Source organism: Prionailurus bengalensis, chromosome A2 (genome assembly GCF_016509475.1).
Source record: "Prionailurus bengalensis isolate Pbe53 chromosome A2, Fcat_Pben_1.1_paternal_pri, whole genome shotgun sequence".
Classification (NCBI taxonomy): Eukaryota; Metazoa; Chordata; class Mammalia; order Carnivora; family Felidae; genus Prionailurus; species Prionailurus bengalensis.
Genome location: NC_057348.1, coordinates 37,303,465 through 37,327,513, shown reverse-complemented (window position 1 = coordinate 37,327,513; position 24,049 = coordinate 37,303,465). Strand labels below are relative to the sequence as shown.

At 40.3% G+C, this 24,049-nt stretch overlaps 1 protein-coding gene across 6 annotated transcripts in view; it reads right to left on the bottom strand.

Moving 5' to 3' along the window:
* Nucleotides 1-653: 653 nt before the first annotated feature.
* MITF (melanocyte inducing transcription factor) overlaps nt 654-24,049 on the bottom strand; it is a 225,243-nt gene continuing 201,847 nt past the window's right edge. For 3 of the 6 annotated variants that reach the window (XM_043587920.1, XM_043587922.1, XM_043587924.1), the window contains 5 exons: nt 23,002-23,119; nt 19,977-20,033; nt 13,440-13,515; nt 9,943-10,090; nt 654-4,244 (listed from right to left, as the gene is read on the bottom strand). In XM_043587920.1, the coding sequence (XP_043443855.1) occupies nt 3,843-4,244; nt 9,943-10,090; nt 13,440-13,515; nt 19,977-20,033; nt 23,002-23,119 (801 nt within the window). In that variant the 3' untranslated portion in view covers nt 654-3,842. Of the gene's footprint in view, nt 4,245-9,942; nt 10,091-13,439; nt 13,516-19,976; nt 20,052-23,001; nt 23,120-24,049 lie in introns of all 6 variants that reach the window. The other 3 variants (XM_043587919.1, XM_043587921.1, XM_043587923.1) reach the window with 1 other exon arrangement.

Genomic DNA, 24,049 nt, shown 5'->3' with positions numbered 1-24,049 from the left:
TTAAGAAAAAGCTGACAATCAGATCAGAAGCATTACAGGAAGTTTCTTGCGCATTTTCTCCAGAGGTTAAACCAGAAAATGTTTTAGAGAGGGCAGAAGTTTAAGGTCTAGCTGGGGAATAAAGACATGTTTTGTCTGACACTTCCCAAGTCAAATCCAACATTTATCAAATGATTCCTAAGTGCTGTATTTAAAAAAAAATACAGCCAGGAGCTGGCAACCTGGGTATATTAAGCTTTCATTATTGTAAATTTGTATTTTAAAAACCCAGTATCTTTTTCGTAAATATGCAAGGGCTTCTCCGACAATTTCTCTTTTTGTAAAGCCACCTCTCACTAAAACATGTTAAATAAAACTCCTATATGTAAAATGAATTCTTGGCATCTGGGAGTTTAAAATCTCCCCCAAATTCAGAGGGGGAAAAAAAGCTGTATAATTATAGTTCATCTGAGTGCAAGTCATAATCAAAAAATGTTTAAAACCAAAAAGTAATATCTTAGAATGGCATTTAAAACCAAAAAAGTACTTACTGGCATTTTAAAATTTCTCATGCAATTTGTTATTCGTAAAATCAGAAGAAAGCGTGTGCTACCATTCCTGATAAGGCAAGCAATATTCAAGATTGTCAATTAACTAAAAAAACTGGCCACCACTATGTGAAAAACCAAATGCTTTAATGAGGCTATCAAGAACAACAGTTCAATTATTTCATCGGATACATTAATATCGATCCATAATATACAGTGCTATGGACCATACAGAAATTATTGCTGCATCCAACAGCAGGTGACTATATTATTAACATTACAGTACCAAGCGTCCGCAAGAGACAGTCATTTGTCATTTTTTCAAGACATAGGGTTTTTTTAATATACTGTTATCAACACCAACTTTTCCCCAGTGCATTTTTAAAAAATATTAATAAGTGCATTCCTTTGTGCTTTATTTTATATCTCTTAACTTCCTATGTATTTTATTTGTTCTTATTGCTTTATTATTTAAAAAACAACCAGAAAGAACTTTGTCATCCTATGTATGACCAGGTTGGTTGTAGGGTTTTTGGCAAAGTCAAAAGGTTTGGTGTTTCCGTTGCCTTACCCAGAGGCAGGTGGGCAAGTTTGGCATTTTGGTCCCTCCACATGGAGGCCCAACCCCGAGGCACCAGTCTGCTCTCGGGGATGGGGGGAGTGGTGTGGATCATTCTCTCGTCACAAACGGCGACCCCAAACCACCGCTTCTTGGCTTAACTAGTCCCTACAACAAATCCACACTTGATTTGGCAAAAAAGAAAGAAATAAAACCACCCCCGAGGCTGCAGCATTCTCCTGGGCTTACTCACCCGCCAATCCCAGAAATTGTCTCTTAAGAAGAGGGGGATGGGGAAGCAGGCAACAGTGAGCTCAGGAGTTGCGAAAGTCAGGACAGTGGTACAAGATGCCATGCTTCCTCTCAACAGAGCTTTCTATGAGGTCACTTGGCCCTGGTCACCTTCCCTGGGCCAGGGGCTACGCAACCTTGCACCATTTTTTAAGAACCCTCAAAATCAGCTAAAGAAAAGAAGCATCATACCATCGCGATCTTTGACTTCTTCACCCGGCTCCCCTCCCCCCATAGAGATATGAAGAGAAAACCAGACAATGCTATGATTGTATCAATGAACACTATGGTACAGTTAGCTGTTCATGCAAATCTGCATCACTATTCTAGGAAAAGAGCTATACAATTAAGGGGACTGAAAGAATGGGAATTAATTTTCCCTACCCCCTTAAGTAATAAAGCTATAAAACTGATAGCATCATCAATGTCTCCAAGGATTCTCGTTGCCCGACGTGCATGGGAACTATGCAGTCGATTATTTTCATGGAAGCCATCCATTCAAACACCTGACAATCACACCTTCGCTTTGAACCATCCAATACCCATCCACCAATTCAGAGTTGATATTTAAACTCGTTTTCTTTAAAAAAAAAAAAAAAAAAAAAAAACCCTCCTGAATAAGGTTTCCTGATGAAAGAGGTTGGCACTCTGTCACTAAAATATATTTAATATTAAAAATATCTGAAGGAAAATTGGAAGCTCTTATATTGTCTACATAGGCACCATGCTCCATGATCCTCTTGACTATAGATACCATCTTGAAACTGTCTCCTATATTACAGTTCAGTCAGTGCTAGTCCAAAAAAGACTACTGCTATATTTAAGGCACTTCATTCTGAATGGATATGCTTTATGCCCCTTGCTATTCAGTTGTAGGCTGCTACTGAGAAATTCCATTCAACAGCCTGGCTCTTAACACCGTATGTCAGCTGTATAAAACACGTAGGCCAGATAGATTACATGTAACACTATACTATTATTGCATAGGACTACATGGGATAATGCACTGAGACTAACTTACAACGTCGCTGCTTGTTAAAACACTGTTATCAAGTAACAGTAATTTGCCAACACAGTATTTCGCTCCTTCAAGAAAATTCAGCAAGTTTGCTGAAATGAACCCCAATTTAAGTGACTACAATGGGCGTATTAACGCTATGGTTATCAGTCTCCAAGAATATTGCTACTTTTATATCACTAAAAATAAATATGCAAGTTTATTCTCTCTAGAAAGCTGGTTTTCACCTATTAATACTACACCTTAAATGTGTGGAAAAAACAGTTCTGAGTGAGACTGTCATATACAAAATATTCGCAAAGCTCTCTTGAAACACAAGACCTTGCATAAAAGTTTTCTTTCACGTGTGTACAAAGGATGCGGAAAACCACGAGTGAGTTGTAAAAATATTGAAACCTTGCCATTTTAAGATGCATACTCTTACAAATTAATACAAACATATGGAAAAGAACGATGATAATAAAGAATCTGTACAAATCAAATGAACAGGAAAACATAATTTAAAAATAAAAATAGGAAAGCTGATTAGAAATGTGCCCAGTTTGGTTTTCTTATAAAAAGTGAAATTGAAGAGGGGAGGGGGAAAAACAAATAGGACAACTTTCAGGGCTCCTCAATATGTTCCTTTGAGAGGACATGCATTTCCTTTTCAAAATAAAATACAGGTTAGGGAAAACAGAATCACACTCATGGATGAGGGTAACTGTAATCAGAGCAGAGAGTGAAGGACAGCAAGATGAGACCCCATGTTTCAGATCCTTGGTCTCTAACCCTTCAATTTCACTTGCACCTAAGTATGGCAGAGCAGTTACATTTTCTAACCAGACAATCCTCACAAAATTGGTTGCACTTTTTTTTTCTTTTACAGAATATTGTATTGCCTTAAATAGTTCGCAGCAGAAAGACTAAATGGCGTTAGAACGGTACTGGATCTTTAAGGCAGTACCAATGAATCAATACATTTACAAATTAAAAAAAGGGTTAGTGTGGATTTCTTTTCTTCTTCTCTTTCCTCAATCTCTTTCTCTCTGGGTTTCTTTTATTTGGTTGGTTTACATTCTTTCGATTAAACTTGACACTTAATTTCCAAAGATGTCACAGGCATAAAAATCTCAAACCAAGTCTCCCCTGGATAAAAATGGACAGAAATTTCTCTGATGCAAAAATCCTCTTGCTCAGAAAGCTAGAGTCCGGGGTGAATTCAGTTCACAGATACTGCACACTTATCGTACAATACTTTGGAGGCATTTGTAGTTGTAAAATAGAATATACAAGTCCGTTTCACAAAATTCTAAAAATAAAATATATCCTGGGCTATTGATAAAGCATGAAAAAAAATTTTTTCATATTAAAGGAAAATTATCAAGAAAACCCCTTCAGGTAAATTATGAAACCTACGAATCAAGAAAGGAAGCAGTTTTGGACAGCGCAGAGCAGGGAGGGCCTGCTAACAAGCATGCTCGGTTTCTTCCATGCTCATGCTGCTCCTTCGGCTGCTGGCTTTGGAGGCTCCAGGAGACACCGACGAAAGGAGTGGGTCAGTTACGCCAACGGGAGAAAGAGTGTCATCCATCAGGATGTCTTCCAGTTTGGATCCCATTTTCGTGGGGACGCTATAGGCCTGGTTGCCTTCGGTCCCGGCTCCAAGGTTGTTGTTGAAGGTGATGGTGCCATCTGTGAGATCGAGTGTCGTCGTACAAGGGAGGTCTGCGTGGTGCTGAAGGAGGTCTTGGCTGCAGTTCTCAAGAGCGGGTTCTTGTTTGATGATCCGATTCACCAAATCTGGAGAGCAGAGGCCCGTGGATGGGATGAGCGAAAGTCCATGAGCTCGAGCCTGCATTTCAAGTTCCTAAAATAAAAGCAAACAATCAGATGCTTAAAAAGGGGGAGTATAAAGGATTTTAGGCAGTGAAACCACTGTATAGGATACTATAATGAGGCATACAGGTCATTCTGCATTTGCTCCAACTCATAGGATGTACAACACCGACAGTGAACGTTAGTGTAAAGGGGGACTTTGGGGGGCAGCGTTGTGCAGTATAGGTCCATCAGTGACAGTGAATGTACCACTCTGACGGGGGATGTGACAGCTCCAGAGGCTGTACATGTGGGAGAGCAAGAAGTACATGGGGAATCTCTTTGCCTTCTCAATTTTCCTGTGCACCTAAAACTTCTCTAGGGGCACCTGGGTGGCTCAGTTGGTTGGGTGTCCGACTTCAGCTCAGGTCATGACCGCACAGCTCATGGGTTCGAGCCCCACGTCGGGCTCTGTGCTGACAGCTCAGAGCCTGGAGCCTGTTTCGGATTCTATGTCTTCCTCTCTCTTTCTACCCTCCTCCACTCATGCTCTGTCTCTCTCTGTCTCAAAAATAAATAAACATTAAAAAAAATTAAAAAAAATATAAATAAAACTTCTCTAAAAAGTAAAGTATTAAAAAAGAATCAGACATTTAGAGGGAAAAAAAAACCCAATACATTATGAAAACAATTATTTTGTTCTTTTAAATTAAATGCTGGGGTGCCTGGGTGGCTTAGTCGGTTAAGCATCTGACTTCAGCTCAGGTCATGATCTCATGGTTCGTGGGTTGGAGCCCCATGTTGGGCTCTGTGCTGACAGCTCAGAGCTTGGAGCCTGCTTTGGATTCTATGTCTCCCTCTCTCTCTGCCCCTCCCCCGGTCACTCTATGTCTCTCAAAACTGAATAAATGTCAAAAAACATTAAATTAATAAATACTATTTCTTAAGAGTATAGGAACCACGGATCATATAAGGACATGATTTTTAGGTGGTATATGCATTTCATTATCTATTAATGATAGAGAGACTGAGATATCAATATTCATGAAGATAAATTTTTAAAAACATGAAAATAAAAATAAACATGAAAATAAAATTTCAAAATGTGAGATTAAAGGAAAACATTTGGTAAATAATACAGTTCTGGGGTCCCTCCACTGTGCACACACATCCAGGACACTAACACATTTTTAAATACCCAGGGAGGGGCGCCTGTGTGGCTCAGTCAGTTAAGTGTCTGACTTTGGCTAAGGACATGATCTTGTGGTCTGTGAGTTCGAGCCCTGCGTCGGGCTCTGTGCTGACAGCTCAGCTCCTGAAGCCTGCTTCTGATTCTCTGTGTGTGTCTCTCTCTGTCCCTCCCTTACTCTCTATCTCTCTCTTTCTCTATCTCTCTCTCTCTCTCAAAAATAAATAAACATTAAAAACATTTTTTTTTAATACCCAGGGAAATAGTGCACTACTCTGAGAACTACCAAATTCAAGACAGTTCACAGTTTCAGCATTAGGTGGCGCTACACTCTTTTCCATCACATCATAATCACTGCAAAGCCAAGTCTTCCACGGTTGCTGCGATAGAACAAAAAAGGAAGAATTGCTTGAAAATCAAGGAGTGAGACATGAGGGTGGCACTGTCCAATCGGATTCCAAGACCGAAGAAGCTGTGTGGTGGCCAATAGACACATGTATCCCATTAGTAGGTAATGTGGTTATTTAAAAATAAAATAAAAATGCTAGTGTTTTGCTTTCAGTTTATAGGTTTTATAATTTCCAATGGCTGCTAAGTTGGTAGGACCTAAATATTCAATGAGCTGTTTGGACCTAGCAAACAAATGGTCCATATTTCTTTGGTCTAGGACGCAGTGAAAAATTACCAAGGTACTAAGGGTACCATGAGCTGATAAAGTCTGGGTAGTAGTGACAAAAGTTCTACACAAGCAACTTAGGTTTGAGAAACATCACTTAATTCATCTTACCAAGGCCAAGGGAAGTTTTCGCTTGTTTTTTTTGTTGTTGTTTGTTTGTTTGTTTGTTTGCTGTTGTTCGTTTGTTTGTTTTTATCCCAAAAGAAAGTTCTTATAGGGAGGGTGAATAATCTCTTTCTACACTTTCTTCACATCCTTCCCATTATGGGATGAACTGAAAAACTCATAAGTTCAAGCGCTAACCCCAACCCCTCAGAATGTGACTTGGAGATACTGTTTTTGTTTTAATGTTTATTTATTTTTCAGAGAGTGAGAGAGAGAGAGAGAGAGAGAGAGAGAGAGAGAGAGAGAGAAGAGCAGGGGAGGGGAAGAGAGAGAGGGAGACAGAGGATCCAAAGTAGGCTCCACATGGTCAGCACAGAGCCCAATGTTGGGCTTGAACCCATGAACTGTGAGATCATGACCTGACCTGAAGTCGGATGCTTAACCAAGTGAGCCACCCCGGTGACCCTGGAGATGCTTTTTTTAAAGAGGTAATTAAATTAAATGAGGTCCTGTGGGTGGGTTCTAGTCCAACATCCAAAAGGACCAATGTCCTCCTAAGAAGAAGAGATTCGGACACAGAGACATACCCAGGGAAAACACAAGGAAAAGGCAGCCTCTAAGAGAAGTACAGAAAAACCAACTCTGCCCACATTCTGACCTTGGCTTTCTAGCCTCCAGAACCCTGAGAGGCTATGTTTCTTTGTGGTGTTTAAGCCGCCCTGCCTGTGGTATTTGTTATGGCAGCCTGAGCAGACTGACGCACTTCCTAAGTGTCACAGCCTCGCCTCCCCTGGTTCCTTACCTCAAAATGCCTCCCAAGAAAGCTCTTTCCATTCTTAGTGATTTTCCCTGGACCCTCTTAGGATGAACCCAACTGACTCTCAATGAGCATTCTACTTCTACATGCCGAGGCGATCCTTTCTAAGCTTGCCGTGTACCCGAACGTGATACTGACAGAAAATAAATCTGAAGCAAGTCACCTTGCCTCATGAAGGAGGGAAGAATAGCCTCCAACGTGGCCCGGCCATCCAATCTCTGCCCACGAGCCTCGAAACACATGTTCCTGAAAAGTCACGTTCAGTCTGTAGTCAAGATCATTCAATTTGCAAGATCGTTCTCTGGATGCATGACAAATAAGAGATGGGAGCCTGAGATGTCACCCAAGTATGTGCATGTTCCTGTGCACAATCTCCAGAAACACGAGTCTCTCCAGGCATCATTTTAAAGCCTTGGGCTCTTTAATAAAATTACAGTTCCAATGATACGAAGGCTTCAAGCTCTTTCTTCTGTGAAAATTTCTGCATGCATCACTTAGAGTAAAAATGAAAGGAAGCCCTTAGGCCCAAGCTGAAAACAAGCACTATTGTAAATCTACACCAACATGCTAATAAGAACAGCTCCCCACACATGAAGATCATCTTTAAAAAAAAAAAAAAAAAAACAGCTGGATTAAAAGAGGCAAACATCTTACTCTGATCTTTTGTTGTTTAATTAAAAATGTTTATCAGCTGATTAAAGCGTTACTTAGATTTCTAAATAATGTGATAAATCTCATCTGGAGACCTCAGGCTCACTGCATGGCGGTGCTTTCCTAATTAATAACGTTTTCCGTGATAGGCAAAAGTTCGAAAGGCTGCCTCACAGGGTCACTGGAAGAAACCCAAGACATCATCACTGTGGAATTTCCAATCCACACATTTCACAATATTCCATTCTACATGAAGAGACATGTTGGGAAGCTTAAAACAAAACCTAGCCTCTCTTTCAAAACAGTTCCTGTGTTTTAACCTTTCTAGAAGGAAATAACACATTAGGAGGAGCTGTTTTTATAAATGGGAATGTTAAGTTCAAGAGAAAAAGACGTATGGCTACAAACTGAAGAGATGGAACATGAAGCAAACAAAAACCAAAAAAAAAGATCATAAAAAAAGGTATCTTCAAATGACAAGCAATCTCTACTGCACTACGGACATTCTAAAATGCACCCCCTAGAGGAGAATCGTCTTCTGCCACCCCGACCCAGGGCTGAAATGAAAGAAGTGACATTCATGGAAATGTCAACAGTGCTGTGGGGCATTCAAAAGATCGGAGACTATTACTATAAATGAATTACTCTGTTAAAGCGGTTCAGTGTCCAGGATTAACACCACCAGCTGAAACACAACGCTGTCTGAAGGGTCAGGCTGTGCTTTGGTGTTCCACAAAAAGTTGCACTGGGCACCTGAAAAAATGGTAAAAGGCGGGTCCATCTACTCAAGAAGAATGTGTTCTGTTAATTGCTTCTTACTGGGGGCCTGCACGCAGAGTCAGCAGGTAAATGAGAATCACTCCTGCAAACTCCTTTGGTCATTGGCAGAGCCCGTTGTTCTTTCTCTTCTTCAAGACAGTTTCAGAGGAAGCTATGTTTATACTCAGCATGAGAGACCAAGGGCCTAAGAGAAGTACCAAGAGCTGATACTACAGAAAGACTGTCCCATCTCACACTTCACACTTGTACATACAGTCAATACACAGAATGACAGATGAATTCCACTCTTCATTAAAATTAGTATTTCTCCCTCTAAGAACGAATAGTGTAAGTTACAGACACATATAGTATAACTTCCCTATCTGTAACTATTTCTAAAATTTGTATCTTGAGGATAAGATCTTCTGGATGTCCTCAAGTTCCCTGCAAACATGGGCTTTGACCATAGACTACATATTCAACAACCATGCTCAGTTCTCATTATTTGAGGTAACTATTGCAGTAGACTGAATGCATCCCTCCCCTCCCGAAAACTCATTTGTTGACATCTAATCCCTAATGTGATATGTCTGGAGGTAGGGCTTTGGACTGTGATTAGGTCATGAGGGTGGAGTCCTCATGAATGGGATTTGTGCCCTTATAAAAGAGACACCAGAGAGTTTCCTCCCTCCACTGCCTGTTAGCACCCAGTGATACTACAGACTACAGCGGCCTATGAAACAGAAAGTGGGCTGTCATCAGACACCGAATCTACCTGCACCTTGATCTTGGACTCTGAGTCTCCAGAATTTTGAGAAATAACCTTTGCTGTGAAAGTCACCCAGTCTATAGTATTTTTGTTACAGCAGCCCAAACAGACTAAGACAGTCACGTTCTATGAAGTCACTCTGAACCCTGATTTAGTAGATACCAAATGATTATTCCCAGAGGAAATACGGGGTTAGGTTTCTGTGAGTGTCCATCCACAACATTTTCATCAACTGATCCATAATGCAACCTTATTTTAGGTTTAAAGAGACCTTATTTAATATATAACATTGATGCATTAACATCAAACTCACAGCCAACAGCGCTGCAAGTCACATATGAAGGAAACTTATCTCCATAAGACACAGCACGGCCTTCTCGTGCTTTGGACACCAGACAACTTCAGCACTACACTTGGGGGCCGTTTTAAGCAGCAAAATTCACCCATGAAACCCACAAAAATGTGAAAAAAGCATGGGACTAAGGACCACAAAAAGGATGCTTGTGTATAGTGTGAGCTGAAAGAAGACAGCAGGTCAATGCCTTGTTCAACCTTAACTCAAATCTGCCCCTCTGACCATATCCATCAATAACCATGAAGGCACCCCAAACGTGGATCTTGGAGTTACAGCAAATTTTTAACGAGTAGGCAAATTTGCAAATTGGGAATCCACGAATAACGACTACCTACTGTACGAGGATCATGTACGTCAAGTCCCCCATGGCTTGTTAGACAGCCTCCCCTCCCAACCTCCAAGTCGGTGGCACTTCATACGTGCCCGTACCTGTATCCTGAGCAACAGGTGCCGGTTGGCATGCTCCAGTTTCTTCTGTCGGGTTTCAAGTTCCTTTGCACGTTGCTGTTCTCGTTGCAACTTTCGAATATAGTCCACAGAGGCTTTCAAAATGGTTCCCTTGTTCCAGCGCATGTCTCTGTAACCAAGACAGAAGAGAGCAGCCTTTCTCAGGACTGGAGGCACACTGAGGATCCATGATGCAGTGCACTCCATCTCTAAAGGCCTGGTAACAACGGCAAGCTGATGACAGCTGTCATTCATCAAGTGCTTGCCATGTGCCAGATGCTGTCCACCCACTTCTTATACATGATCTTAACCCAAACAAGTGCCTTGAATGGGAGGGTCGTTGTGCACGTGTTGAAACAAGACACTCTTCACTCTTGCCCTTGGTCACAGAATTACTATCGGGTATAGCCAGGACTTAGATTTAGGTCTGTTGATTACAATAATCAGTATTCTTAAAAACTATATTAAATAGTTAAAGGTTTCTAGGACTACCAATGTTAACTCATTCAGACAGACAGAATAAGCTACAGTTAAAAAAAAAATTCCATGAGATCCTACTACTTGACTGTGTGAAGCATAAAAGATGTATCCTTGGATTTTCTCATGAATATTCATGGACAAGTTATCTAACCTCTCTCTGTGTCCCAGTTTCTACATCTATAAAATGGTGATACTACACACGTATGAGCAGCCTCACAGGTATGTTACTAGAATATAAGGAAGCTTGTTACCTGAAGGTGCTATGAAAAGTTTAGAATGCGATTCAAATGATGGAGCAGGCATTGTGGTAAGGGCTCAACATGAGAATTATCATGGCTACCTTTAAATACCTTTTACTATGGGGGTACATTTTAAGGTGTTTTACAGCTCATTTCATCGTAACTACCTCAATGGCTAGGCACTGATATTATCCCCATTTTATGGATTGGGTAAAAAAGGCACAGAGAGGTAAAGGGCCCAAGGTCATACAGCTAGGTCACACAGTAGAGCCAGAAAGCCTAGAGAATCTGGCTCCAGACTTCCATGCACTAAACCACAATATCGTTCTTCTTACATGGCTGAGGTCTTAGAACAAGCAGACTAGGTAGGAATATTCTGATCCAACCCCCCCACCCACCCCGCCTTTTTTTTTTTTTTAACAGACGAGGAAAATCAAGTACAAGAATTGAAGCATCTTCCCCAAGATCACATATCCAGTAAGGGACTGTTTTGGAATTCAAACCCGGGCAGCCTGAGCTTGGTGCCTTTCAGTTTTTAATCACTGTAGCTGTAATGCACTCATATATAAGGAAATTAAGAACACCATTAAAATGTAGGTAAAAGTGAGCTGAAAAATTTAGAGCACTCTCAGAAAAATAATTAAGAATGAAATTATAATTACATAAATGATATTTCTGTAGTACTTTAAATTAATCAGAGCTCTTTCACAGTGTTCATGATGATGATGACGAGGACAATGAAAAAAAAAAAAAAAAAACGACTTAATGTATGAAAACTCTCCTACCCCATAATCTATAGCTGCTCAAGGCAGACTGAAGTATCTGCTGGGATGTGTGAATGGAGAGCCATTAAAACAAGCCACCAAGTAATTGATCCTCATATGGATTAGATGAAGAACAAAACAGAAGTTCTCCCACGAGAGGCAGACTTATGGCCCCTGGAGAATTCCCTGAGGTTTATCCCTGGGGTCTGAGCACCAAAGATGGCTACCCAGGGAGGTGTGCTGAGATAGAGGGAGCACAGACTTGCTTAATATTCAGGGCTGAGGTCAAAGTAACCAACACTTGAGCAGCCAGAGAGGGATGTAACCATAATGAAAGATGCCTCAACTAGACCAGTAGGTTGAAAAACCCACGTTGAAACACGTGAGCAGAGACTCAGTTTTTAAGAAGTGACTATTTCAACCAATTATCTCAGGTTTTGCTTCCTTGTGACATCCAACGAATCAGGCTTTTAGGCTTAAAGGAAGGGTTTTCAAACTTTTTTTTTCTTGGGATGAGAGCAACCCTTTTTCCACACAGAACTGTATAAAGATTCCCAATATATAAGTCAGCGAAAGCAGATCTGCTATAGGGGAGGAAAGCGTGTGGGGCTAAGACCCTGGTTCACTAGATGGTGTCTCTGTAGCAGCCCCAGAGCCTGTTCCAGAAACCTGGTAGGGAAAAACTCCCATTAGAGATTATAGTCCATTTATCTTAAAACAATGCCTACAATTAAAGATCATTATCAGTTCAGATTATAAACACGTAAGTATTCTAATACAATAGAGAAAGAAGATATGCAAATAGAGGCTTTCACTGCAGCCCCATAATTTCATAATGTTGCTAAAGAGATTCACATGCTACAGTTTAAAAGAATATGCTAAAAAGTGAACGCTGATAAAGAACAGGAAAATGGGAATTCAATTTCAACTATCATGCAAGACTGACTATAGGAAATGAAGGTCGCAGCCCCTTAGTAGGATAAATTTGTGCGGCAGAACTGAGAATTTGAATGTTGTGAGTTTCAAAATGGCTTTTCCTTGAAACCTGGCAAAGCAAAATGTGGATGATGGAAATTGTGCTTGAACATTCATCAAAGCCACCTTACAATGGGCCATGATTTTATTTTATTTTGTCACAAATTCCCTGACAATAACGTGAATAGCAAATTTAATAAGGCTTGCATGAATAATGCTTGATTTCATCTTTACATTTTATTAGGTAGCTAAAAGGTTCTATTCAAAGGCTAATTTCAGACAACGCCACTGGGGGTCATTAAAACGTATATATCCTCCTGCCTCTTACATCAAACGGGTCACTCTCTAGTAGATAAAAATTGTGTACTTGTTGTCCTACTTGCTGACACAGTAGGAAAATTATCTTTACAACTGTTCTCCATCTGAAACGGGGAGGGGGGCGGTGCGGGTGGGAAGGTGGGCAGAGACTGGAAGCTGAAATCCAAATCTGCTGACCAGTACTTGAAAGAATTTTAAAAAATTATTTTTTTCTAGATCGGTAAAGCATATAAAGGGCATGCAAGTTAAAAAAAAATTTTTTTTGACCTTATGGCTGTTGAGTGTTAGACGTGGAGTCTCCTATACCAGCCCACAGATACTGTTGAGCTCTCCAGCAAATGGTCAACAGCTCTTGCTTGAACAGCTACTGAAATCTCTATCCTGCAACCATTAAAGAGAATTCTTCCAACAGCTTGGTGATCATTTGCCAAGGAGTCTCAGATTTCAGAAAGCCACCTCCTAGTATCCAAAGCTGAAGACCTTATGCCCAATAACCCTTTAATACAATTCAGTTCATTTCTCTCAAAATTTTAGTTTGGCCAGACTAACAAGGAAAGGGATAACTATACCAAACGTGGAACCAATGGTTCAGGGGGCTGCTTCCTGACTCTGGTTTTTAGAACTGTGCCCTTTCTGCAACATATGAATAAGCATTAAGGTCCCCAAAAATATACAATGCAGATTAACATGGAATTGTACTCACGGATCATTGGACTTGGGAATCAAAGTACCTAGTTCTTTAATGCGATCATTTATGTTAAATCGTCTTCTTCTTTCAACTTCAAGAAAAGAGGACAGGAAGGGACTGTCAGTAACAGCACCACATACACATGTAGCATATCTTGTTAAAGCCATGTATGCATTAGCCTGGCCAGCCCAAGGCTGTGTTTCCGGATCTGGGTTTCCAGATACTATCATGGTTTTGGGACTGAGGTTCAAGTGCTTCCAAACAAATGAGTTACCTTTGTACAGAACTTCATCATTTACAAGGTGATGAGACTGTAATTTCTCCTTTGATTCTATAACACCCTGACACTGGAGTTAAGTCTCCTCAATGATAAATGACAAAACTACTTTGGGGGATATTAGGGACTTGACAAGGGTACCCAGGAGCAAGCGAAAACAGCCTGAACTCAACCCTGACCATTCAGACTAGGGGCAACCAACATTTTCTACAGGGCCAGATAATGAGGACTTCAGGCTTTGAGGGCCAAACTGGCAAAACTGAGGATGTTATGTAGATACTTATGTAATGAAAGAGAAGATAAGTTCCTTTTGTTTATTGACAACGTTCAAAATGTGACAATATTAACTGGATATATATATATATATATATATATATATATATATATATATATATTTTTTTTTTTTTTTTTTTTTTTTTTTTTTTTTTTTTTTTTTTTTTTTTGCAATGCCAGTTGACTAACAAGAAGCGCTGGATGCCAGAAGTTGGATTTTATATAATTCTCACATATCACAAAACATTCCTCTTTTGATTTTTTTAACCATTTAGAAACATAAGAAACATTCTTAGGGGCGTCTGGGTGGCTCAGTCGGTTAAGCCGCCGACTTCGGCTCAGGTCATGATCTCGCAGTCTGTGAGTTCAAGCCCCGCGTCGGGCTCTGTGCTGACAGCTCAGAGCCTGGAGCCTGTTTCAGATTCTGTGTCTCCCTCTCTCTGACCCTCCCCCGTTCATGCTCTGTCTCTCTCTGTCTCAAAAATAAATAAACGTTAAAAAAAAAAATTAAAAAAAAAAAAAAAAAGAAACATTCTTAGCCTACCGGCCGTACAAAACTCCCTGCCCTAGGCCCAGTGTTGCCCAACAGATATACACAATGTGAGTTACTTCCGTAATTTAAAATTTTCTAAGTAATCACACTGAAGAAGTAAAAAGAAAGAGGAAAAATTAATTTGAATATCTTGTTAAACCCAATATACCCATACTTTCAACATGTAAGCCATATGAATTGTAACTAAATACTTAACATTATTTTCTTTGTACTAAATTTTTGAAATCCAGAGTTTATTTTATAATTTTTAAAAAAAAATTTTTTTTCAACGTTTATTTTTTTGGGGGGGGGGACAGAGAGAGACACAGCATGAACGGGGGAGGGGCAGAGAGAGAGGGAGACACAGAATCGGAAACAGGCTCCAGGCTCTGAGCCATCAGCCCAGAGCTTGACGCGGGACTCGAACTCACGGACCGCGAGATTGTGACCTGGCTGAAGTCGGACGCTTAACCGACTGCGCCACCCAGGCGCCCCTATAATTTTTAAAGGTTGTATTCATTTGGAGAGAGAGAGGGCATGAGCAAAGGGCAGAGAGAGAGGGGGAGAAAGACAATCCCAAGCAGGCTCTGCACTGCCAGCACAGAGCCCAGTGGGAGGCTCGAGCTCACAAACCGTGAGATCATGACCTGAGCCGAAATCAAGAGTCTGACGCTTAACTGACTGAGCCACTCAGGTGCCCCGAAATCCAGTGTGTATTTTATACTTACAGCACATCACAATTTGAACTATAGCGCATTTCAAGTGTTCAATAGGCAGATGCGTTGAGGGGATACAGTGCTGGGTAACACATCCTAGAAGTTAAGTTAAGCTTGTTTGACTACACCATGCATCCTAACAGCGTCCCTATTTTATCAATTCAGTTGCATGTGTAGCTAAATTATCATCTTCTTTCGGGAGGGTGAAACAGTAAAGCATATGGGTTAATAAATGTTTCTAACTTACCTACCCAGGCAAATAAATTCCAAATAACTTAAGGTCTAATAAATCAGATTAAAAAGTTAACATTTTACTTTAAACATAATATAACCTAATACACATTTATATTTGACCTACTAGTAGTCCATACGTTTAGGTACATGATATACGCTACTTTCCCAACACATCCTGTATTTTTTCTTAGCAGAGGGATCCCTTCTATGATTAAATCAGGCATTTAAAATACTGCCTTACCATTAAATTTTTATAAAACAGATACACTGATACTCACTGGTTCTAAAGAAGGAATTTTTGGACCTCTGATCTTGTAGCTAACCTCCTCCAAAACTAAAAGCATGACATGCTTTCTTACTTTTCCAAGCATGTAACAATCAGAAAAATTCAAACAGCACTGAAATGCATAACGTGAAGTAAAAGTTTCCTGTGATCCAGATACGACCACTGTTAAGTTTCTTACATATCCTTTGTGATGATTTTTATTCTCTAACCAAGCTGCCTGCCCAGGGCACAGTTCTTGGAACTCTTCTTCATCCATATTCACTTACTCGTGATCTCATCTCGTCTCATGGTTTTCTACGCCACACAAACACTGATGACTCCCACCGTTGTATTTCCAACTTAGATAGGTCCCTGAAACTCCAGACTCACATGTCCAACTACTAGTTGTTTCCACAGGGAGGTCTAATGGGCAGCCCCAAGAGTCCAAACACAAGCTCCTGTTCTTCCATGCTCAAATGACTCCACCCACAGCCTTTCCCACCTCATTTACTGTAACTCCATTCCTCTAGTTACTTAGGCGAAAACCTTGGAATCAGTTCTACACCTCTTTTCCTCTCACATCCCACATCGGATCCATCATCAAAGTCTGTTGGCTCTATATTCGAAAGATCTATAGAATCCGCCCACTTTCAACCTCCACTGTTACCTGAGAGAAGCGACCATCATCTCTTGCCTAAGGATTACTGCAATTCTCCTAACTACCATCTGTCACCCACACCCACTGCTTCCTACCCACTCTGGTCTATTTAGACCACAACAGCCAGAGGGATCCTGTTAAAACCTAAGGCAGAGCATCCAACCCCTTGCTGAAAACCCGCCAATCATTTCCCACCTCACTGAGACAAAAGCCAGGTCCTCAAGGATCTGGTGGGCTCCCATCCTTGTGACCTCATGCTCTGCTCCTCTCCCTCTCTGATCACATCTTCTGTCGTGACTTACCGCTGTCCCACCTCCCGTTAGCCCCACTGGCTTCCTGCAATTCCTCAACCAAACGAGATCCACTTCCCACTTTAGGACTTCATACTGCTGTTCACCCCGAGTGGAACACCCTTCCCCAAATATCTGTATGATTCTGCCCTCACCAACCTCAGGCAGTGCCTCAGATTTACCTATGAGCCTTCTCTGACCACCCTATTTAAAACTGAACCACCACCTCGCATGCCTATCCTGACATTCTATCCTGTTGCCTGTACTTTGTCGCCTCATAGAACCTTCAACCATCTGCATATTTCATTCATTTGCTTCTTATGTAATATATAATTTATGATAACATAACATAATAATTTAATATAACAACACTATAATATAAACAAAATGTTTTATATTAAATGTATATTATATGTTATGATATATATAAACAAATGAAATATGCAGATGATAGAAGGTTCTATGAGGAATACACACACACACACACACACACACACACAGTTAGTGTATTCTTTTTACATACTGAGATAATAATATGTATATTATCTGCCACTTAACTCTTCTCACTCAGTAATATATTGTGGCTATCCATGTAAATCAGGTAAAAAAGACCAACCCCATTCTTCTTAAGAGCCACTGAGTATCCTTTATAGGGATATACTGTAATTTATTTACAAACACTCCAGTGATGAATATTTAGACTATGTCTAATTTCTCCCTCTGTCAATGGTATAATGAATATTTTGGCCAGTGCTCACATATACATTTTACTCCTATCGTGGTTTTTGTTCTGTACTGAAAACACCACCTTAATGTATTTGTTTGCTCATCTATTGGGTCTACCCTTGAGTCAAATGGAAGCTCATAAGTGAGAAGCCTATCTGTCTAGTTCACTTCTGGAGAAAAATGCCTCAGACATAATGAGGGCTCAGTAAATAGTTATGAGTAAACAAATGAATGTATTATTTTGCACATTTTGGCAACTACTTTTACAAGGTAAGTTCTTTTTTTTTTTTTTTTTTTTAAATTTTTTTTTCAACGTTTATTTATTTTTGGGACAGAGAGAGACAGAGCATGAACGGGGGAGGGGCAGAGAGAGAGGGAGACACAGAATCGGAAACAGGCTCCAGGCTCTGAGCCATCAGCCCAGAGCCTGACGCGGGGCTCGAACTCACGGACTGTGAGATCGTGACCTGGCTGAAGTCGGACGCTTAACCGACTGCGCCACCCAGGCGCCCCTACAAGGTAAGTTCTTAGAAGAGGAAGAGCTATGTCAATGGACAATCTAACCTTGAGTACTCATTTCTTTTTTTTTTTTTAATGTTTATTTTTGAGAGAGAGGGTGAGAGAGCATGCACACAAGCAGGAGAGGGACAGAGAGAGGGGGGACAGAGGATCTAAAGTGTGCTCTGCACTGAGAGCAGAGCCTGACGCTGGGCTCGAACTCTGGAGCTGTGAGATCTTGACCTGAGCCAAAGTCGGATGCTTAACCAACTGAGCCACCCATGCACCCCTTGAGTATTCATTTATAATGGTTAGATGAGATTTTAAGATTTTTTTTTATAGACCTCAGAGTATGACCTAATCATGTTTATATTTTACTGACAACCCTAAACTTGAGAGTTCAGGTGCCTACATAAAGGTATTGTTTTTGACAAGATCCAACTTCGTTTTCCACAGGTCAGTTAGGTGGAGTTTTGGGTAACACCTGATGATCTTAATTCTAAGTTATATAGAAAGAACAAATGTCTTAGAGTACAATTACTTGGAAGCCAGAGGAGATCTTAGAAATATTACTCCCAATCTTTGGGTTAAAAGGAGCAGAGCTTCTCCCAGCTGAAATGGGAACTAGGAAGGACAGTATCTATTAAAAGAAAGAACCCATCCCCTCTGGGACCCAGCGATTCCTTTTCTCAGTACCTGACCTGGAGAAAGAAACTCCCCTGTACACAGACAGAGTGGCGCGTGTGCAAATGCTCACTGTGGCATTGCTTAGAACAGGGAAAAACTGGGGGCACCTGGGTGGCTCAGTCAGTTAAGCGTCCGACTTTGGCTCAGGTCATGATTTCACAGTTTGTGAGTTCAAGCTCCGTGTTGGGCTCTGTGCTGACAGCTCGGAGCCTGGAGCCTGTTTCTGATTCTGTGTCTCCCTCTCTCTCTGCCCCTTCTCCTCTCGTGCTCTGTCACTCTCTGTCTCTCAAAAATGAATAAACACTAAAAAAAAAAAGTACAGGGAAAAGCTGGAAGTAATTTCAACACTTAGCAGTAGGAGAATCACTCAATTTCATACAGCCATGCTATGGAATACTATACAACAGTTTTTTAAAAGGAGACAGACCTACACTAACAACTGCAAAGGTTCTTCAGGAAAGGCTGCTGAGTATAAAAAAGCAAACAGCAACAAATATGGATAACATGATATTGCTTATGTTAAAAGAGACACCAAAAAGCCCACTATTTATTCTCGGTGTGCATGTGCACGTGTGTGTATTCTTAAACACATGGGCAGAGACTGGCAAGATCAACAACAAACTGGACAAAAAAAAAAAAGAAAAACAAACCAACAATGATGACTTTTACGAATCAGAGGAGAATTATAGCTTTATCCTATCATTTTAAATTCGGGTCTAATTCTATCATTTTTACCACAACAAAGTGTCTATACATAACTTATTACATTCTTAAAACTGAATTCAGGAAGAAGAGGACAGGAGGCCAAAAGATGAAAAATTCTTTTTAACTGTGCAGCCTCTTTTACTTTTGTTTATGAAACAAAAACCTCAAGTTCTCATAGGAAAAAGCTTAAAGATTTGATCAAGAGTAAATTAAACGTGTTTTTACATGGCAGGAGACTTTTTTTTTTTTTAAGTCACAAGTAAAGTCAGATATTTGGGAGGGTACCTTACCCACTGACTCCCCTCCAGGTGTTTTTTTTTTTTCTTTCAAATCTCACTGGAGAAGGTGATCCCATCATCCCCTTTTGTTAATAAGTTCCAGTGTGAGCAACACTTATAATTGGGTAGTTGGGGATCAAGTCTCCCTCTCACCACACACACACACACACACACACACACACACACACACACACACCATTACTATAAACAAGTAAAGTAAATACTTTTCAGAATACTGGAGAAAATTCAATTTGATTGGAGATAAAATATGGGGAAAATATATGTTACTTTCTCTGAAAAACAATTTTTCTTCCATAAATTATATCTTCATAACAGCTATACGTATCAATTTCCTCCCCTGTAAGATTTCAAACAATTTATGTTCAAATATCATGAACATAAAACCAACTTACTCAAGTTGTGATTGTCCTTTTTTTGCCTCTCTTTGGCCAATGCTCTCGCTTCAGATTCTGTGGGAAAAATACACGCTGTGCACGTGAATGAAGTAATTAGAAATTGGAACGGTTCAAGGCACACAATGATGTCAACTACAAAACACCTCATTTTCTAAATATATAGAAGCTCATCCGACCAGATTCTAACAATCCAAAGAGGGTTTTTCAAATTATCATTCTTAAAAAGCTTGCATTTTTTCCAAAGCAATACTTACGAAATAAATGCAAAGACTTGGCTTCTACAAAATGGTAAAAGACCAGTAACAAAGATGTCTGACACACTACAAACATACAAGAGGAAAAATAAATAACCAGAGAACTAGGGAAATTTGCAGCTGATATTCTGTTATCAGGAGTGAAATTTTCTTTTCATGCAACAGAACTTTGAGGTTATTTCTTCGAGGCCTTTGTAACATTGACATAAAAAACTGGGTACAGAAGCTATCACATTGGCTCTCTAACTGACTGGTGGAAATGGACTCATTTTTTCAGAACTGGGAGCCAGGTTCCAACAGAACCTGCTGGAATGAAATTATGATCCTTAGGAGCAACTATTTTCCTAGTCTGGGTTTATGAAAACAAACAGAGGAATAGGGTACTAAAGCATTTGGAAGCAGCTCTATTGGAAAAGATGTATTTGCATAGCAACTCTTGTGAGTTCTCTGTGATGAGGGATTACTTTGCACCTTTCAGGACAGCAAACCAAAACAAGAGAGAAACAGTCCTTTGACTAATCCTGGGATTCTGGAACCTCTGTTATTTCCTTTTCAGAAGAGTTATCTGAAAGATTACACTACCTTAACTCAGAATCTTACCCCAAAATAGAAACCTTTTTAGCATAACTCATAGCCACTAAAGTATGTATGTATGTATGTATGTATGTATGTATGTATTATTATGTACAAATAAATAATTCAGAAGCTAAATTATTTCAACTGGGAAGTTCAATCCAAATGATTTTCTATTTGTTTCTCACATGAGCATTACAGACAGCTTTTATTCATACACCCTCCACTTCACTATCTTATTCTTTGTTTTCTCGCTTTATTTCTAGCCCCTCCCCCCCGCCTTTTTTTTTCAGTTTGCCAGCCACACACCATGGTTTTCTGCCTTCCAACTTCAACCCACTAACTGTGGACCAGCTTTGGCCAAGGCAATCCGGTGAACTTCTCTAACATCTGGTAGCTTCACCCACATCCTCCCCAAGGGGGTGGACTCTTGGCCTGGGGGGCGGGGGTGGGAGAGGTTCTTTCTCAAGCCTGGATACCCCCTGCAGCCTCAGGATCTTCTTTAGCATATCATCCTAAGTAGCTGCTAGCCTGTGTTTGGTTAACAATTCTATATTTTAAACCTCCACTGTTCAAATCACCATGTGGTCTCTGCTTCCTGACCAGAATCTAACACAGGTGGGAAAACCAAACTTAAGAAAGATAATTTTTTCCCTGTAGATCAGAACTGACTCCTAAGCTTTTGGCTACATCATACTCCTGCTCCAACTAGCAGTGTTCAGAACCCTAATTCCTGTCTATTTCTCCTTTTCCTGCCTGGAATGGTCATTTTCTACGATAGAAAGTGATTCTGGAAGTGTATACTTCATTATATCTGCTTACTTTCTTTAAAAAATCAACGTCTACCCCTTACCTATTTCTCTCATGCCCACCTGTTGCCTCTGTTGTTTTCTTTTGTTTTTGAAGAAGCAAACACATAATTCAAAACCCCACTTTGCACTTAAGTTGTAAGAATTCTGATCATGTCACGCTAACCACATTTTATCATTACTTAGTATAGATCTCGGCATTATTTTCTAAGAACTTCATGACACTGTTCCTTCCTGGTAGGGTTCCTACTTTTTTGTTGACTTCCAATGAGTTTTAATATTAATTAGTTTTATCCTTTATTTAAAAAAAATTTAATGTTTATTTATAGTAGAGAGAGACAGAGCACGAGTAGGTGAGGGGCAGAGAGAGAGAAAGAATACGAAGCAGGCTTCAGGTTCTGAGTTGTCAGCACACAGCTGATGTGGGGCCTGAAGTCACAAACCGCGAGATCATGACCAGAGCCAAAGTCGGACACTTAACGGACTAAGCCACCCAGGTGCCCCAATTAATTATCTCTTTTAAACCAAATCAATGTTTGTTTTTCCAAATGTCTTTCTCTTGCCACTATCTTCTGAAATATTTTTTTTTAAAAAGACACCCTTGAACAAATAGGAATTTTTCGCACCAAATATATTTTCCATATTTTCAGCGTGTTCACGTAACCCTGCAAGATGCAAGGACCAAACATGAAAAAGGGGGATAAGGTGAGGGCCATAAAATTCAGCATGATAGAATGCCAGTTCTAATGTCGTTTCGTCATGTTTTAATGGCCAAATGCTCTCCCTAAAGCGTTAAACAAAATGGTGAAATAGGTAATTTCACACTTGCCCCAGGAACAAACAATACCCATTGCTCGGTTTTATAATCTATTTTTTTACTCCATGTAATAAATCTTTTGCATGTGATTTAGCAAAAATAACAGGAGGCATCTGAAGATGTTAAGAAATTCATTCTTACCCTATCCTGACAACTGTGGGCTTGAATGTATGTCCAACAAAATATCTGCCCAGGGTTCTCAAACGCAAATGCTTCTAGGGGCTTAGCACAAACACCAGATGGGTTAGAGACATCTGATCATTAAAAATGTTGCCTAGTGCCCCCAGCCCAAAGGGGACAGCAGCCAAAGACACAATGAGGGGTGTCATGGAGTTCTAACAATGCCATGGAGTGACAGCAGCCCCAATTCCCAGTACCTCAAATACTGGAAATTTCCAAGTATAAATCTTCCACCTTAAAATATTGCTCAAAGTTTTCACCACCACATAGACCTAAAAAAAAGTATGTCCACGAATTGGCAAGAGTCTGGAGGTCACAATTTTGAGAACTGTGTTTGTCAGGAAATCAACAGAAAATCCCCAGTAAGAGGCACTGTTGCCAGGATTTACCTGTGAGCTCCCTTTTTATGTTGGGAAGGTTGGCTGGACAGGAGTTGCTGATGGTGAGGCCAGGGGGTGGCAGTCCTTGGTTGCCATAAAGATCAATCAGATTTCCAGAGACAGGTAACTAGAGAGAGAAAAACAGTGATAGAAACAAACTGTTGAAAAGCTCCTCATTCAGCTAGAACCCGTATCGATTCCGGACTTTACTTAAAAGAAACGGTAGGATGCAAAAAGTCATTTTTTTAAAACAGGAAAGCACGACATGTTTACTTTTTCACTCACTCAGAGACATGGTCACCTTAGCTCATTCCCTTTGAGAGAAGGAAGGACGCGGAATCTCCTACCCATAAGATGGCTATATTACCAGCTTATACGTACATTTTGAGCGTGCAGACAATGGATAATGTGGCAAACTCACTCTAGCACATCCAGGGGCATACGCTAAATGTTTAGTAAAGGTCGGCTATTACCGTAAAACAGGGTTCTGTGTGGCATGACTTTTTCACCAAAGCACGTTTTTCATCAAAGTCATTTTTTCCGTCCCTCTCCTTTTTATCTCTCTTCACTATAAAGAGCACTTTTGCAGTGGAAAAGCACTGAGAAGTGTTCTCTATTGGCAAAGAAATGGTTTCCTCATTGCTAAAGAAAAGCTATTTTCCTTGAGAGTGAAATCTTTCGCAAAGCCACAAGAGGGAGCCCACTGACTTTAATAAAAGAACAAAACATACACTTTAAAAAAAAAAAAAAAAAGGAAAGTATTTAGCCTTCTCAACGTAGCTTACGAGTGGTTTTTCTCCAGTTCTGAGTTGAATCATTGGAAGCAGTGAACTTATTTCTGCCCCCAGTGCTGCTTTTCCTGTACTGAGTTCACTGGAAGAGTCTGATGTGCCCGTTTTTGGGCACAAGACGGGCCCCGGACATTTCCTCTTCCCACCGGCTGAAATAAAGTTCTCAACTATCACTCTGGGGACACAGTTAAGTGACCTCACTTCTGCCACTGCAGTAACTCCCCATTCCCAGCTTAATTCAAACACTTCCTGTAAACTATTAACAC